We start from the raw sequence: 17963 nt of genomic DNA, 5'->3' as shown, positions 1-17963 counted from the left end.
GGTACACGATACCTCTGTCACTTCCTTCCAGTGACAGGTACTCATTTATTATGCCTTAACCACGGCGCACTCTTTCAAATTCAGTTTCATACCGCGTACTCTGGAGTTCTATAAATATTACAGATTCAACCCCTTGTTCATGCTTCTCATCAGAAAGGCCTGAACTACATACCTTCATTTGTAAGATTCTAAGACTGTATACACACTTGAAATTTCACCAAATTCGCCTAGCAGGAAGTGTTAATCTTGAATGCCAACTTCAATGCTGGTATCGGGCATTTTTTTTAATCGGTCATGAGAGTATTTGTATCTTCTATTCGAATCAAGGGCTGTGAGAATGTATCTGTCTCCGTCAAGCACGTCGACTACTTTGAACGGTCCTTTATACTTAGGGTCTAGCTTCGTTTGATTGCATTCTTCATTTTGAAGCAATACAAAATCTCCAATCACGAATTTGTCAACCTTCGCTTTTGTCCGATCGAATCTAGTTTTATCATACTCGGCGTTTTTGTCCATATTTGCTACAGCCAAACTTCGTACCTCGTCTACGTCAATTTGCGGTTCAATATCATCTGCAAGCATCAATTTTAATGGTTTAGCTACGTTGCCCATCAAAGTTCAAGTGGACTGTATTTAGTTACTCGATTGACAGTACAGTTCAGAGCTAATTGAACATCAGATAATGCATCCTGCCATGATCGTTCTTTACTTGTTTCCGCAGCTGTCAGCATATTCCTGAGTGTACTCATTATTCGTTCAACTTGTCCATTTGCACGAGAACTCCCAGTTGCTATCAGATGAAGGTTAATTTTGTGAGATTCACCAATTTCCAGAAAGATCTATGGTATAAACTTCCTTTTGCTCGACTTTATTGAAGGTCTTCGGATGAGCTTCAGGCAAAGGATTTCTAGGGAAGAAATCTGCATGACTCATGCGCTTTCCATCTCTATGAACAATGTCAAAATCGAATGCCTGCAAGAAAGCCCACCACCTATGAACTCGTGGTGTGAGATCCAATTTCTTTCGTGACGCTTGTAACGAACTGCAGTCTGTTATTACGGTAAATTTACAGTCATGTAGGTAATGTCTGAAATGTTTCACCGAATTAACAACTGCGAGCGTTTCTAACTCGTATGAGTGATATTTTGATTCTGCAGTCGTAGTGCGTTTGCTAAAATAAGCCACCGCTCGAAGCTTGCCTTCCTTCTTCTGCATAAGGATTGCCCCATACCCTATAGAACTTGCGTCCGTGTGTAACTCAGTTGGATTCTCAGGGTTGTATATTGTTAGTACTGGTTCGTTTGTCAAAAAAGTGATGATTTTCTGTCGTATAGCCTCGTGATCAGGTTTCCAATTGAGATTTTTCTTTGCAGAACTTGTTAGGGCAAAAAGTGGCGCCAATATTTGGGAGAACTTAGGCAGAAATTGACGAAAATAAGACGCCAATCCTATGAATTGACGTAACTGGGATACGGTTTGTGCAGAAGGTAGAGCTACCAGGGCCTCGATCTTCCGAGGATTCGGCCTAAATTCACCTCGACTTACTTCATAGCCAAGATATTTCACCTTTTGTTTCATGAAGGAACACTTCTTGATGTTCAAAGAGAACCCTGCCTTTGTGAGTGTGTTTAAAATGTTCTCCACTCGGTTTAAAGATTCTTCTACATCTTGAGTTCCGACAACAAGAATATCATCCATGTAGACTACCACATACGTGTTAGCAAGTTCACCCAGAGCTGTTATCACTGCACGTTGGAAAGCCGCAGGAGCGTTACGAAGACCGAAAGGTAAAGCGAGATACTCAAAATGTCCTTCTGTGTTTATAAATGCTGTGTTTTCTATTGAATCAGGATGTATCAGCAGCTGATGATATCCACTGGCCATGTCTAGGACCGTAAAATAATAACATCTATGGAGTCTGTTAATTTGATCAGAAATTAGGGGCAACGGAAATCTTTCGGGAACGGTGTTGTCATTCAACTCCCTGTAATCGATGCACATTCTGTCTGAACCATCCTTTTTCTTGACAAGAAGAATAGGACTTGCGAAAGGAAAAGAGCTGGGACGAATCACTTTAGCGTTTAAAAGTTCGTTTATTTTGTCACGAACAATTTTTCGTTCTACTTCACTCAACCGGTATGGGCGACGATAAACTGTTTTATTTGGATCTTTGAGGCGGATTTTTACGGGTTCAACATCCGCACCACCTTTTGGAGTACCATACACAAAGTGATTCTTGAATTTGTTCAAAATGGACACTAATTTTGATTTAAATTCCAAGGGAATATCGGTGTCCACACTGTCATGGTCGAACTCATGAACCGTTACATTACACATATTAACAACATGTGTTTTGGTTAACTTCAATGTGTCAACTGTCATTAGTACAGACAAACCCTGACTTAAGATTTCCGCACCTATCATAACGTCGTAACGTAAATATCGATCAAGGAGAACATGAAAAAGTATTTCAATAGTAATATCGTCGATGTTTACAGTCGACAAAATTTGCAAAGTGCTACTAACGCTTGTTTGCCCAATACCAGTCATAGTAACGACATTATTAAATCTCTTTCCACGAATTTTGCAAGAAATTGACTCCCTGATAAGAGAACATTGAGATCCTGAGTCATAGTAAAATGAAAATCGCTCACCGGCTTGTTGTAAAACTCCAGCAGGCGTGTTAATTTCACACATGTAATCACAATCAAATAATCACACATGTCCACACGACGCTCTATAATTTTGCTATTACCGGTTTTCAATCCTTTCTTTGCAGCTTTCTCGTGACAGCGCAAAGCATAATGACCCATCTTCTGACATTTGAAACTCTTTATGGAATCTGAAGATCGAACTGGAGAATTTTTCTTCCACAATTCCTTTTGAATACCAATTTGTCTCTCCTTTTCATGATTTTCCTTCCTTGACCGACACGTTGATGCTCTGTGACCCATTTTTCCGCATAGAAAACATTTAATTGCAGAAGATGAAGGCGTAAACTTATATCGTTTGAACTCGGATCCCTCATTTCGTTCATTTAGACTATCTGAAGATCTTCGTTTGAAAAATGACATAGCTTTCAACTCATTATGGAGTTGATTTCTTGTGACAATATCAGTAGTGAAAGCAAGACGTTGAACACGTGATTCAAAACGTGCAATATGCGCCATTGTTGTTGATAATGTTATCTCTTCAGTGGTCAAGTTTTTCCACTGATTCATCAATGAATTCATCAATGATGCAGCATATGACGCTATACACTCACCTTCTTTAGGTTTACTGCTGGATAAATTTATCAAGAATGCAGCAGAAGTTTTCGGACAATCATACCTTGATACAAACAATTCTTTAAATTCATTCCACGTTATCCCGGCATATGATACTTGCGACAGCCATGCCGAAGCCTGTCCCCTCATGGCACGACTCAGCACAATCATTAAGGATGCACCTTGCAATGGTTGATCAGCCATACAAATATCCGCTGTTGTTATCCATGATTTCGCGTTCACTTCCAGTTTATCAGGATCAAACTCCGGTAGACGCACGTTATTAGTATTATTCACTGAAGGAGTTTTCATCACTTGTAATAACGCGAGAAAATTACGATTCTGTTGTTCAAGAAGTAATCGCCACTTTTCTTCGTTATCCTCACTTGCTCCTTGTGGGTTAACAGATCCAGATCCCACTTCTGATGTCGGCGTAAAGCCTCGAAAAGGCGGAGAGGATGTAAGGTGTTCATTTGGGCGTTGATTATTCATATTTAGCGTGACGATCCCGACACGTCTGGTTTGCTCTCTAGCTAACCCGTAACTGTCGATTGCGTCCAAGCGTTGTTATAAACAAACCATTTGTTTGTTGCTAAGATTCCGTCATTCAGCTATACTCATAGCTTGCTAATAACGCTTGACGCTCGATACGGTGAACTCGTTGAGAGTTCAATTTCAAAAGAAATATCCTTTTATTCACTAAATACATTTTAAAATGGAATTATTGAACGAGATTTGTGATACTCCGACATATATATATATATATATATATATATATATATATATATTTTATGAAATTTATGAAATATTTTTGATTAAATAGGAGGATGATAAATAAATTTATTATTCATGTTTTATTTAGATGTGTATATTCATATATATAAATATATATATATTATAATTTTTCATGAACATTTGGAAAAAGGAAAATGCAAAGAAAAATAAATATTTTACATTATTAAGTTTGTGACAATAAATATGATCATTGAGGAAATCTTTCATATTTTTTGATCATTTGGTTACACAATAATCGAAATAAAACTATTATTCATTAAAAAAATGCCATTTAATGTGCTTTATGTATCGTAATTTGAAACATTTATACAACGGATCGAAACCTATAGGAAAGTTCAAAGGAAACATACAGATAGATGAATAACTATTTAGTTGATTTCATATTTTCAATTTCCAAGAATTGATTATTCATCAATTTAAAAAATATAATTCTTTTGGAATTTTTTTTTTTTATCGTTGAATTGTTTAATAGAATAGAATCATATTTATTGTTTCAAAGACCAGTACAAGTCTATAACAATCGGTTAGATAATACAATACATTTTGGCTAGAGTTTGCAAAATACAATAAAATAAAATACAATAAAATATAATAAAATAAAATTTACAAAATAAACCAGCAATCAAGAGATACATGTATAAGTAAGTAATAGCATGGCCGGGCGATCAGCAGAGGTGACGACTTGGGGATTATTCATTTAAGCAGAAAGCTCTGAGGCGGCAACATTGTTGAATATAGAAGAAGGTATTTTTAATCAGTGAAGTATCACTGCTATTCAGGAAATTCCAGCGGAGATCAGTTGGAGTCACTGCAGAGGTCACGAACGGTTTGCGATAGGGCTCAAAAATTGGGCAGTTGAAGAAGAAATGCTCGAGAGTATCAGGCTGATTAGTGTTGCAGATGGGGCACAGCAGCCCTGGGTTGAATTTGTAAATTATCTGGTTGAATGCTAGGCGGAAATGGTACTTGCTGGCTAATCTAACTTGCAGGAGCACTTTAAGTACGTTGAAATTAACTCTTCTATTCAAAATTTCAGCCTTATTGCCAGCCACAGGTCTTTGAAGTTGCAGTTGTAGGTAGTGTGCGTTATTCGCTCTTCTCCGGTCTTCTTGTAGAAGATGGTTTTTGAGTTTAGCAAGAAAGTAATGCTTAAAGGCTTTCCAAGTTTCTATCTCAAGTTTTTCAAGAGCTGGGATAAGTTCTGGTGCAAATTTACTGATTTGGTTGAGAAACAAAGCGAGCCAGTTATATTTATCGTTGCTGTCGAAGTTCCTGAGTGCCATAAGGCGGCGTAGGCATATTTTCGGATATCTATCTTCTTCCATTTCTAGGATTTTAATAATCCAGTTCCACGTAGCTGTGATGACTTGGAGTGCTAGCGGCAATCTGCCTAGTTCAACTCTCAGTAAGGCACCTTCAGTGCTTCTTGGCAAACCAAAAATTCTCTTAAAGAATTCCACTTGGACTTGTTCGATCATATCTAAGTATCTCATAGCCCAGATTGGTGAGGCGTATATTAAGGTTGAGACAACGATGCTGTCAAATAATTTGTTAATACACTCGAACGAATCTGTTTTTGCTTTTATGAGGGTAGGGTGTACCGCACTGAATGCCATTTTGGCTTTATTTATCGCAGCCAATGCTGTCGGTCTGCTTAATCCTGATGTGGTGATTTTTAAGCCCAGGTATTCGTAAGAGTTTGTGATGTCAATTACCTTGTCACCATAATGAAACTTTTTTAAATTTGCTGGCCTACCACCCCTTCTGCAAACAACAATTTTTGTTTTGTCAATGTTGACATTTAACAGGTTGTTGTCACAGTAACGTTTGAGATGATTAATTTTCTTCTGCAGGTCCTTTGGCGATGAGGCTAAGATGACCAGGTCATCTGCATATAGAAGCAAGAGAATATCCAGTACACCGTCGATGTTAGTTCCAGCACAGCCTTGCTTTCTCAGAATTTTTCTAAATCAGCAATGAAGATCAGGAAAAGGAGAGGGCTGAGTAATTCACCTTGCAGAACTCCTTTCTTTATCTCGAATTCACGCGAGATCTCGCCATTAACTTTCAACTTGAAGTTGGCAGAATTGTAGATATTGCGTAGAAGTCTGACCAGTTTGGCACTGCAGCCGGCCTCGACGAGTTTTATCCAGAGCAGTTTGTGCTGCACCAAGTCAAATGCTCTTCTAAAGTCCACAAATAGCAGGAATTGAGATGCCATGCGTTGTCTCAGTCGACAGTTAAGTGCAGCGAGCAGAGTAAATAAGTTGTCATTGCAGCCTCTTCCAGCTCTGAATCCGGCTTGTGATTCAGGTAGTATTTTGCATTTTTCGGCCCATTTCGTCAGTCGTTTATTTATCATATTCGTCAGCAATTTGGCAATGTGATTTATCAAGGCGATGCCTCGGTAATTTAAGGGATCTAGTTTGTCACCTTTTTTATGGATTAGAGAAATAAGAGCCGTAAACCAATGTTCTGGTGTAGTTTCTTCCCTCAGGATTTTGTTGATTAGACATAACGTGTAAAGCTTCCAATTATATGGCATGTTCTTCAAGAATTCATTTTGGATGTCATCTGGGCCTGGCGACTTATTATTTTTACTGCTAGCGAAAGCTTTATCCAGTTCTTCCATTGTGAATTCTTTATCCAGCTCAGGATGTTCTACCCCAACGAATGTCGTAGAGTCTGGAGCGATTTGTGGGGTGATCTTGTCGTAGAAGTCTTCCCAATCTCTGAGCGGAATTGGATTAGGCAAAGATTGAGTTCGTCTGACCTCTTTTATTGTTTTCCACAATTCTGCGGCATTTTTTGTGTTCGCGAGAGCATCTAGCTTTTTTATTTGTAGCTTCATTTTCTTCTTTTTGGTCAGCTCAAAGTAGTCTCTTTTAGCTCGTCTATATATCTCAAGTTGGGCGTTATTGAAGGACGCAGATTTACAATCAGCAAAGCTTTTTTTAACTAGTTCATGGGCAGAGGAACACTCCGAGTCAAACCAATCCTGTTTCCGTTTCTTGGTTTTGTGGTGGCCCGTGTATGAAGTCGAGGACATTTGAGCAGCGTGTGCAGCGCCCGCGATAGCGCCCGAGAGCTTTGCGGCAATTATTTCAACATCTTCTGCCTCGAAATCGGCTGCGATGCTATTCGAGTGTCTTAAATAGTCTTTATACTCTTCCTTCTTTTCCGGCTTCCACTTGAGGCGCACTCTTCTTGCTTTCTTTTCCAAAGCATCTGGCAGTTCGTCTCTTTCGGCTGTAAGACTGATCAGAACTGGAAAGTGGTCCGACGGGTTGTGTTCTTGAATGACCTCAAGGTCTTTAATATCCTTTAGCCCGTTACCGCTGATCCAGCCAAAGTCAACTATACTGTGACCAATATGAGTGCAAGTAAATTGCGCAGGAGTGTCGCTTAATGTTCTTCCGTTTAATAAGATCAGGCTATTATTCTCCAGGCATTCAACTAGCTTTTGGCCTCTGTAGTTGGTGACTGTGTCTAAAGAAACTCTATCGGGGCTTAAATTGGATCCGAGTGTTACCTCTTCTGGCAGAGAATTAAGGTTGCCAAGTCTCGCGTTGAAATCACCGGTCAGTAGTATAGGCAGGTGTCCAAATGAGCACAGGATCTCATCTAGCGTGCTTTGGAAGAGCTCGAGAAGCGTGTTGATGTTCCTGGATGGTCTGAAATATATGCAGGCAATAATTGCTTCATAATGAAATGATTTGACATGTAAGAATATCCAGCTATCTGTTGATTCGACTGCTTGGGCTTGAAATTGTTTTTTAAGGATAATCGCCAGCCCACCACTGGCATGCCCAGTGCTTTTTTCTTTGATAGCGTTGGCGCAAAAAGCTTGGTAGTTGTCCCAGTTACTTGGTAGAATTATAGAGTTCGTGGCCCAGGTTTCGCTTATGCAAAGAATATCAAAATCGAGTGAGAATTGATAATTAAACAGGTTGCTGATGCCTCTCGAGTTCCATGCTATTATTGCTAGTTTTTTGGCTGCTGCTGGATCAGATTTTGTAGGTTAGGAGTGTCCCTTTGATTTAGCACTTTGTCAGGCTTAAGTGTGTTCTGGTTGTAGTCCCAGTAGTGCCAATTACCGTCGATTTTTATCTTTTTGCCACTTATTTCTGTTTTCTAACCTAGACTTGTTCTTTCTTTCGCAATTTGAATCAGTTTCGTTCTTAGTTCAAGTTCACGGGCTGTTAGGTCGTTGGCAATTGATATTTCACTTTCTTGATAGAGGCTTTAGTTGTCATTATCCTGTCTTTGGCTATTTGTGAGTTGAGTTTAACTCTTATGACTTTGCCTAGCTTGTCAACCGCATGTATTTTAGCTATCTCCTCATCAGCATTAAATTTTTCTTTGAGAAATTGCCGCGTACTTCCTTGTAATTGGGAGAGTTGCCAGTTATGGTTTTCAATAATAATATTCATTTTCTTTGTCTCTTTTTCTTGCTCCTTCAGGAGTTGCTCTACTTTTTTCAGTTTTTTATCAGCTTTCTCTAACAGGTCCCGGGATTTTTGGCTCACCTCGCTATCCGTTACCGGCGACTTTCTTGCAATCTGTTTCTTGAGTTCCATAATTTCAATTTCCAGCTCCGTTTGCTTGGCTTGGACACCATGCCAGTTTTCATTCCAGGCGCATTCAATCTTATGTATTTCCTGTTTAACCTCCTCTATAGCTTCGGCATTGCTCTTTTTGACGACTGAGATTTGATTTTCAAGCTTCTTGGTGTTTACAGAGGCTTCTGACCTCATTGGGCTTATTTGTTGGGTCAAGCCAAGTAGTGCCTGCCCCAAATCCGACTCCGAGCTTATTGCATTACTCTGTTCTGTAACAACGAGAGATTCAGTAGCAGTGGGTTCCATATTATTATCAGTAATGGAATTCAACTTATCTGGGCACTCCAGTGCTTTGACACTATCCACCTTTTTGAGGGGAGGCAGATCTTTTTCGGAGTCCGAAATGGAGGAGTCCAGGTCTTTTCCCGCCTCTCTTTTCCTTTTCAGGAATTCTCTGATGTCACTTTCGGAGTTTGCTCGTTCTCTGAAGGTGAATGCTTTAAGTTTCCTTCCCGGTTTATTGCCAGGTGGTGTTGGAGTTTGGTGACAGGCAGGAACCTCAATAATTGATTCAGACGGTGACACTATTATTCGTGGCGGGTTTACTGCTAAAATTTTCTTTACGTCTTCGGCAGTGATCATCCTAGGGGACTTTCTCAAATTGTAAAGCTACTCACTCCAAAAATCACTTTTGTAAATCGACAAAAATAAATGTAGCCATTCTAACCTATAAAAGTAAGAGATTTTATTGACAGCTTATGTTGTGTATAATTTAACAGAGAATCTTTCAACTCTCTGTACTCTAGTCGAAAAACTGGTTTTTATTTATCGTAAAATCACCTTTCTAGTCCGAACTAATTGTTGAAAATACAAAAGTTTAAATAAATGCTGAGAGCACTAAAATTGACGTGTTTACGTTACGGCACTGGATTTCTAACCTCTTGAATTGTTTAATATAAATACCACCATTTATATTTAATTATATTGACATATAATATATATATATATATATTTATGAATTCTAATTAAAATTGTTTTTATTCACTACGGGCATGATGAATAAGTTTATTATTTATGTAAAATTTTGATATATATAAATATATATATATATATATATATATATATATATATATATATATATATATATATATATATAATATGTATTGTAACGTGGCAGTTCGGCTAGGCCTGCCCGTTACAAGAGACTCCCTGAACCCTGGGCGAGATCCCGGAATCAGGGTCTAGAAAATCGAGTCGCGGAATAATTTCAGAGAGCGCCAGAACTGGAGTCACGCACCCGAGCTTCGACAGGGACAAAATAGAGCATTGCGACCCAGATATTTCAGGTTTTTGTTTTTAATTTTTTTTCGAGTGCACCGGCTACCCTCCAGTGACCAATTCCAACACCGAACATCTTTCGAGGCCAGGCGAAACCACGACGATCTCGCGGGAAGGACACCGAGGCTGCGGAGGGGGAGGCAACGCAGATCCCTGCAGCGAGGGAATCCAAGGCGGACGCGATTCCCGCTGGCGGCCGGCGCGCCGCAGCCTCCCCGCTCACCCCGCTTACGCCCAACCAAGGCAACCGCGAGGCACCAGCTAGCGACGAGGGAGCACCACCCCGCCCAACCCCAGGACTACGTAGAGCTGCGCGGGCGACGACATCGCGATCTAGCCTTAAGTTCTGCGCCGCGTAGAGACGACAGGTGCGCGGCAAGTTGCGCAATCCCCAAAAATCGATGACCGATCGATTGTTGCGCATTCTTAGGGTGATGACGTCACGAAAAATTAGCGCGACGAGATCGGCGTTGCGACCATCCGAGATCACTCGAGTTCTGGCGACTAACCAAGACAGTAGTCAAGTGGCGAAGTTGCGTTAGGTCAGGCTTTTCTTTGGGTTTGCGTTATTGTACAGAAGTGGTGATCGCGAGGAATGATGACTAGCCATCGTCACGAGGGAGTTGGACCCTTCGTCGCGTGGATGTGGAGCGGTAAGCGTTGCTAACATTCTCGCGATCGAATTTCGAGGGTAAATTGAGTACAGGCTGATCAGATAAAGGATCGCCTTTTGTTAGTTTGAGTGTCGAAAAGTACTCGAAATTCGTTTGCCGATTCTTTTGCTTGGTGACCGTAGCCTGAGTTGCGCGTAAGAGAGTAACGTTAACTTCGGGGAATCCAGAAAATCGAGTCGAGCCACGGGTTGAGCCGAGACGTTATTGTCTCGAGCTTGAGTGTGACCGAAGTCCGTTACACGGGGTCAATTCACGTCATCCGGCACATCTTCGATTATCGTACAGGTCGCGAGCAATCACGGGGAGCATTCGAATTCGCGACTGCGGCATGCCGTCGCCGAGGCAGTGAAGCTCGGGTGCGTGCTGATAAGCGTATGCGTTTTTAGAGGAGGATCGCGGGTGTCGCGACGAGCCTCGCATCACTTTAGTTATTTAATATTCTTTTTAGTTATTTAATATTCTTTTTTTTTCTTTTTTGTTGTTTGCATTATCGGTTAGTATTAAGTTGGCGATTAGCGCCATTTTGTAAAGGACGTTCGCGGGCAGCGTGTCGAGTCCGATTTTGTTTTTTTTTATGAAGTAGGGTATTGTTAAGACGGCGACTAGCGCACGTAGGCCGTAGAGGTCTCTTAGATTTATTCACCTTTTTTTTTGTTGTTATTATTTTTCTATTTTTATTTTTATTTGGAGTATTTCTACCTTTCTTATTTAGTTTAGATAATAGTAACATTGTGTTTGGAATCGCGAAAGACGACTTGCGTGGTCGTATTATCATTCTTTTTTTTCTTTATTATTTTTCTTTCTGTTTATTTTGTACTATCGCTGATGAAAAATATACCATCGGAATTTTATAGTAATTTGGCCACAGCACGTGTTGGCTTACTGGTTGCAATTCTCTCTACCCGAAAATCACCCCTCCCCTCTCCGCGGTACTGAGCTACCGAGCATATGGTCGCGGTATATCGTATGACCGATTTCGAGGCGTGTTGACCACGCCAGGCGCCCAACAAATTTCGCGATATTGTTTTAGATCCAGGGTACATCGTGGACGCCAAATTATTGTGCACGCGGTAAGTTCCCGGTTATTTGCTCCGAGTAACCGAGGTGCAGAAAAATCCACGTCACAAATTGGCGCCCAACGTGGGGCCTTCGCGAAATTTCCGCTGTAAATTTCCGAGAAAGATAATAGCGTTGCGCGCTTTGGAAAATTTCGAATTAGTAACGGATAGCGCTCGCGTAACGAAAACAGCGGTCGGAGGTTACGGGAGAGAGAGGTTGCGCGACACTTCGGATAAGCGTGTTGACGTTTGCAGTACAGCGAGACAATTTTGAATACAGAGGACGAGAATAAAATTGTATACAAAGGGTGGCAAATAACACCGAAACTGGCGATTTACGACTCAGGCTACGACTTGAAGAATATATCGGGTGGCGAAAAAGTACCCCGTATATATTCACACCGTATATTTCTAATACTGGGGATAAGATCGCCTGCTTTTACCGCCAATCTCTTGCTTGTGTCATTTTATTTTCTTTTGTTATCGCTTTTGGATTTTTGCTTCCCTTTTAGTTTTCTTGTGTTTTCTTTTGTTTGCTGCAATTTCGAAATATTTTTTTTTTTTGTTTTTGTTTTTTTTTTTTTTTTTTTTTTTTTTTTTTTTTTTTTTTTGTGTGTTTCGAAGACGGAGTTCAGCATCGCGGTTGAAGATTTTTTTTTTTTTGGTTTTGTTGCTGGTGCGACAATATATTTTTTTTTTTTTTTCAGCCCGTCTTTTGTTTTTTTTTTGTTCTGTTTTATTTTGTTTACGGTATTTTTTTTTTTTTTTTTTTTTTTTGTTTGTTGGCGCTTTTATTCGCAATTTTGATATCGTTAAGGTAATAGAGGTGATTACACCAATACGAGGAAACATCTCTCTCACGTTCTGTTGGTGCTGGTGGAAAATAGCGAACTAATTCAACAAGTTTCGCGGAAGTATCCATACTGGGTATCATTGCTTGCGCTCAGACTCTACCTACGGCTTTTGTCTTTCGGTGCGAATAGTGGTTGTGCGTGCTTTCACTTTCATCACTTCTCATTTCTTTTGTGCGCTTTTACCTTAATTTCTGCTCTTCATTTTCGCGGGTAAAGTCAACATGGCGGAAGTACCCATTGGCGCGTGGTTGTATGACATGACGAGCGATGAGCTCGAGTTGGCGTTAGTGACCGCGAGGGTAAATTCCACCGGTAGCCTACTGGTGCGTCGTGACCGATACGTACGACACCTCCTGCGTGAGCGCGGGGATTTGACGGTCACCTGGGAACCAGAGGACGAGGATGTCTTCGCGGGGTTGGCCGAATTAGCGACCATTCCGGAACCAGTGAGGGAACAGCCCCGAAGGGCTAGCGATTCGCGGCTGTTAGAACCCGTCAATATTACCATCGCGACCCGACTAACCACGGTCGCGACGACGAGTACGGTGGTGAGCGTAGCCGTCGCCTCGGCGGCCATCACCACCTCGGCGGTTTATGGTAGCGCCTCGCGACCGACCGCGTACCAGGTTCCGACGCGAATACCCTTCCACTCGATTCCGTTTTCAAGGGCGAGTGGAGCACAGGGGTACTGGGGAGAGGCCTCCCCAATCCAAGGGCATCGACATGGGCTCGAGGAACCCATCGGGGATTCTACCCGGCTAGTAGCGGGGCCGCCAGCTCCGCGGGTCGAGTTCCGGTCGCTGCCGGTCGATCCCGCCACAATTCCTCGCGATATGGCGACCGCTGCCCGGCCGACCTGGGCCCGGGATTCAAACATCGAATCGCGTACCCGGGATTCAAACATCGAATCGCGTACCCGGGAAACAATCCGTGACATCCCGAGGGCCCTGCGAGGGTGGAACCTCAAGTTCTCTGGGATTGGCGAGCCGAGTGTCGAGGATTTCTTGACGCGGTTGGAAGAGTGGCGTAGTTTGTCGGAATTGAGCGAGAACGAAGTGTTGAGTTCGCTCACGATGATCTTCTCCGGCGTAGCCTTGGAATGGTTGCGTTGCGAACGGGACAGCTGGGTCACGTACGATGAGTTTCGCGCAGCATTACGTTTGTGGTTCGGGGACGGGACAGTCGGAAGTCGCGTGGAGGACCAGGCTAGGTCGCGAACTCAGGGACCAGTAGAGTCAGTTACGGAATATCTTTCCTGCGTTCGAGGGTTGTTGAGACGGATGCCGCGTCCGTACACGATGGAACAGCAACTAGACCTGGCCTTTAAGAACCTGCGTCCCGAAATTCGCGAAGTCCTCCGTCGAAGGGAAATTCGTACGTGGAGCGAATTAATCTATCTCGCCACGGAGCGGGAACGAAACCTCGCGTTATCTCGCGAATACCGCCCCCCGCCCACGCCGAAAGAATCCTTCATTAGTGAACTAGCGTGCCGGACCAAAACCGCGGCGGCTCGAGGCGAACCGGGATTAGCCGCAATTACCGAACCAGGGGTCGAGTCAACCGTAGCGCAGACGATCGAGAAGCTACTCGCGGCCCAGGTGAAAGGGCTCGAGGAGAAATTGCTGAAGGCTATGGCGGTGGCGACCCAGAGGGGTAAGTCTAGCGGCGCACAGCCAAGTGGCGGAAGCCCGGCTTCAACGAGGCCGACCTCGCCAAAGTTACCCGCGCGAGGACCAAGGAGGGGAGCGACCCCCTCGGTTAACCAGCCGGCCCCTAGCGTGTCCCGGGCCGAACAATTTCGTGGCGACAAGGTGTGGGACAACAAGCTATGCATGAATTGTCATCGTCCCGGTCACCGATTTAGCCGTTGCCCGGACCCCTTGCGAATCTTTTGCTACCATTGCGGGTACGACGGCGTCTATTCGACGAATTGTCCGCGGTGTTCGGGAAACCAGGGAGGGCAGCCTCGCTAAGTGTCGGCGCGGCGCCCCGAGTGGAAGACACCACGGCATTGCGTGGCGTCGAGGGGGAAATCGCGACGTGTTTTCCGATGCAAACCATGGAGTTCGGTCAACGCTGGTTTTTGCGGGTGTGCATCGGGGGCACATGGGTCAGGGCGTTGTTAGACACCGGCTCATCGCGAACATTTCTCGGTACGATCGGACACCAAATTGCGTTAGAGTACGGTCAACCGGTAAAATCACCCAGCTGTTCGAGTGTCGTATTGGCGAATGGATCGGTAGAATCAATAACCGGAGAAGTAGAGCTGCCGATAACGTTGCTGAGTGTCGCGCATAAGTTTTCGTTGCGGATTATCCCCACCTTAGTTGGAGATTGCGTTCTGGGCATGGATTTCGTGCGAAAATTTGGCTTTTCGATTAATGGCGCGCGCGAATCATGGAGAATCGCGAATATTCCGGAATACGAGGGAAAATTTGAGGAGGGTCACCCGATCCCCGTTACCGAGGTGTCAAGTTGCAGCGGTATCGTAGAGCTAGGGGATACCGAGAATCGTGAACTACGGGAATTCTTAGCGAAGGAATTACCGAAAGTCTCGGGAGACTTGGGCCTCACTCATCTCGCGGAGCACAAAATAGACGTGCAGGGAAGCGCCCCGATTAAACAGCGGTATTACCTCGTATCCCCGAAGGTGCAGGAAGCTATTAACGAGGAGGTAGACCGTATGCTCGCGGATGGAGTGATCGAACCCTCCCAAAGTTCGTGGTCGACGCCAATCGTGATGGTCAAAAAGCCAAACGGGAAATACCGGTTTTGTTTGGATTTTAGAAAAGTCAATAGCGTTTCGAAAAAAGATGCGTATCCGATCCCGTTTATGAACGGTATCTTGGATAAATTGCGGTCGGCCAAGTACATCTCGACTATAGACTTGAGTCAAGCTTACCACCAGATTCCCTTGACACCCGAGAGTCGCGAAATAACGGCGTTTACGGTCCCCGGTCGCGGATTATTTCAGTTTGTGCGGATGCCATACGGGCTTACCGGAGCCCCGGCCACCTTTCAACGGTTAATAGACAAATTAATTACTCCCGAGATGGAGCCGCATGCCTTCGCGTATCTCGACGACATTATTGTAGTGACCACCGATTTTCGTTCGCACTTAAAATGGCTATCCCGCGTTATCGAACGGATAGTGTTGGCCGGGCTTACCATCAACCCGGAGAAGTGCGAGTTTTGTCGTAGCGAAGTTCGGTATCTAGGGTTCAAGGTGAACCAGGACGGCCTACAGGTCGATGCCGACAAGGTGGAACCGATTCTCGAATATCCCGCGCCGAAAAACCTGCGGCAATTGAGGCGATTTTTGGGTATGGCGTCGTGGTATCGAAAGTTCATCCCCGAGTTCTGTCCTCGGCCACCCAACAGGTCGCTGCGAAGCTAGCCCCCAAGTTTACCGGTCCATTTCGCGTTGCGCAAGTAATCTCGCCCGTCGTCTATGAATTAGAGGATAGCGAAGGAGGGGGTCGCGGTAGACACCACATAAAGGATTTGAAGCGGTACGTGGAGTCTGAAGCAATCGCGCGAAGAGACGGGTAGGAACCGTGAGGGGGAAAATAGGCTTCGCGGGGAGAGGAAAGGAGTGACCGACGATCGCCACGATCCTGACTACCTTTTCCCCTTAGCTGGAGGAGATGTAGCGAGGACGGAGGATGATGTCCGGGCGATCCGGGACCTCCTCCAGTGGGCCAGGATCCCGCGCCCACCAGCCAGCGGGGAGTATACCGGGAGCCGCCTCGCGCCCCCAGACTGGCGACGGTGGATGCCACCAAGGGGGTGCTGGAATTGCTGGTGGCGGCACCACGACTACCACGATTGCGAGAAGAAGTTGGGGCTATTTTGCCGCCGGTGTGGGTGGCCGGGCTGCGCGAAGCCCTCCTGCCCGAGCTGCCACAACCTGCCCAGCCGACCGGGCAGGTGCGCCCTCCCGACGCCACCAGCAAGCCAGCGGATCCCCCCCCTGATGTCCGTGAGGGTCCCGATGTTCCCCATAGCGAGGGAGATACCCCCGGAGAGGGCCCTAATCGCGAGGGAAGCCACCCCCCATATCCCCGTTGCGAGGGGAGTGGAGAACGATAGCGAGGAGGTGGAAGTGCTCCGCCAGCGGATCCTCGCGTCCGCCACCGGCCGGGGCCGAGACCGAGGCCGGCCGGGGCGGCGGGGCTAGAAAAACCGTCATAAAATTTTTTTTTTTTTTCTTTTTTTTTTCTTTCTTTCTTTTTTTTGTGTAGTCGTTTTTTTTTGTTGTTATATATAATAAATTCTTAGCCCCGAACATGAATGGCGTCCGCTTCTTTCATAGATCCCAGGTGGCGGGTTTTGGAAAAAAATTTCAGATCCAGTGGCGCAGTAGAAAGCTCCCCGAGGCAACCATGGCGTGAGGAAGGGGATCAGTTGAGCTCGCGAAGGATCCCAGAGGAAACGGGAGAAAATCTTTTTTTTTTTGTTTTTTTTTTGTTGTTTTACCGTCCTCTTGGGAGGGGATTCTCGGTGAATACCGCGCAGTAGCGTGTAAGTACTTCGAGCTTGCGGTCACCTCGCGAAGTTCGGCTCGCGGGATGCAGCGCTGGCGCTCTGGCACCCCACGATCCGTCTAGGGGGGGGGGAGTTGTAACGTGGCAGTTCGGCTAGGCCTGCCCGTTACAAGAGACTCCCTGAACCCTGGGCGAGATCCCGGAATCAGGGTCTAGAAAATCGAGTCGCGGAATAATTTCAGAGAGCGCCAGAACTGGAGTCACGCACCCGAGCTTCGACAGGGACAAAATAGAGCATTGCGACCCAGATATTTCAGGTTTTTGTTTTTAATTTTTTTTCGAGTGCACCGGCTACCCTCCAGTGACCAATTCCAACACCGAACATCTTTCGAGGCCAGGCGAAACCACGACGATCTCGCGGGAAGGACACCGAGGCTGCGGAGGGGGAGGCAACGCAGATCCCTGCAGCGAGGGAATCCAAGGCGGACGCGATTCCCGCTGGCGGCCGGCGCGCCGCAGCCTCCCCGCTCACCCCGCTTACGCCCAACCAAGGCAACCGCGAGGCACCAGCTAGCGACGAGGGAGCACCACCCCGCCCAACCCCAGGACTACGTAGAGCTGCGCGGGCGACGACATCGCGATCTAGCCTTAAGTTCTGCGCCGCGTAGAGACGACAGGTGCGCGGCAAGTTGCGCAATCCCCAAAAATCGATGACCGATCGATTGTTGCGCATTCTTAGGGTGATGACGTCACGAAAAATTAGCGCGACGAGATCGGCGTTGCGACCATCCGAGATCACTCGAGTTCTGGCGACTAACCAAGACAGTAGTCAAGTGGCGAAGTTGCGTTAGGTCAGGCTTTTCTTTGGGTTTGCGTTATTGTACAGAAGTGGTGATCGCGAGGAATGATGACTAGCCATCGTCACGAGG

General features: G+C 45.0%; 2 protein-coding genes across 2 annotated transcripts; both read right to left on the bottom strand.

The window, feature by feature from the left end:
- Positions 1-240: 240 nt before the first annotated feature.
- Positions 241-3758, bottom strand: LOC124307441 (uncharacterized). Its single transcript, XM_046769080.1, has 5 exons — positions 2756-3758; positions 1200-2417; positions 824-1049; positions 656-735; positions 241-572 (listed from the first exon to the last, which is right to left on the bottom strand). Exons 1-5 carry the CDS (start codon positions 3756-3758, stop codon positions 241-243), a joined length of 2859 nt encoding a protein of 952 aa, XP_046625036.1.
- Positions 3759-4750: 992 nt separating this feature from the next.
- On the bottom strand, positions 4751-7868 carry LOC124307440 (uncharacterized). The gene is made up of 3 exons (XM_046769079.1): positions 7783-7868; positions 6075-7735; positions 4751-5949 (listed from the first exon to the last, which is right to left on the bottom strand). The coding sequence occupies exons 1-3, from the start codon at positions 7866-7868 to the stop codon at positions 4751-4753; spliced, it is 2946 nt and encodes a 981-aa protein (XP_046625035.1).
- Between the last annotated feature and the right edge of the window lie 10095 nt (positions 7869-17963).

The sequence above is a fragment of the Neodiprion virginianus genome, chromosome 6, assembly GCF_021901495.1.
Source record: "Neodiprion virginianus isolate iyNeoVirg1 chromosome 6, iyNeoVirg1.1, whole genome shotgun sequence".
NCBI classification, from domain to species: Eukaryota; Metazoa; Arthropoda; class Insecta; order Hymenoptera; family Diprionidae; genus Neodiprion; species Neodiprion virginianus.
The sequence above is the reverse complement of the archived record's forward strand: the minus strand, read 5'-3'. Positions and strand labels throughout refer to the sequence as shown.

Bases quoted from the DNA above. Each gene is read 5' to 3' on its own strand.
- LOC124307440 (XM_046769079.1), bottom strand. From the start codon at position 7,868: ATGCCAGTGGTGGGCTGGCGATTATCCTTAAAAAACAATTTCAAGCCC. The intron at 7,736-7,782 runs GTCAAATCATTT...CATATATTTCAG, and splicing joins ATAGCTGGATATTCTTACAT to ACCATCCAGGAACATCAACA. The intron at 5,950-6,074 runs GTGAATTACTCA...TTCTATATGCAG, and splicing joins AAAGAAAGGAGTTCTGCAAG to ATGACCTGGTCATCTTAGCC.
- LOC124307441 (XM_046769080.1), bottom strand. From the start codon at position 3,758: ATGAATAATCAACGCCCAAATGAACACCTTACATCCTCTCCGCCTTTT. The intron at 1,050-1,199 runs GCAAGCTTCGAG...CCGTAATAACAG, and splicing joins CCTTATGCAGAAGAAGGAAG to ACTGCAGTTCGTTACAAGCG. The intron at 573-655 runs GTACTGTCAATC...TGATGCTTGCAG, and splicing joins TGTTCAATTAGCTCTGAACT to ATGATATTGAACCGCAAATT.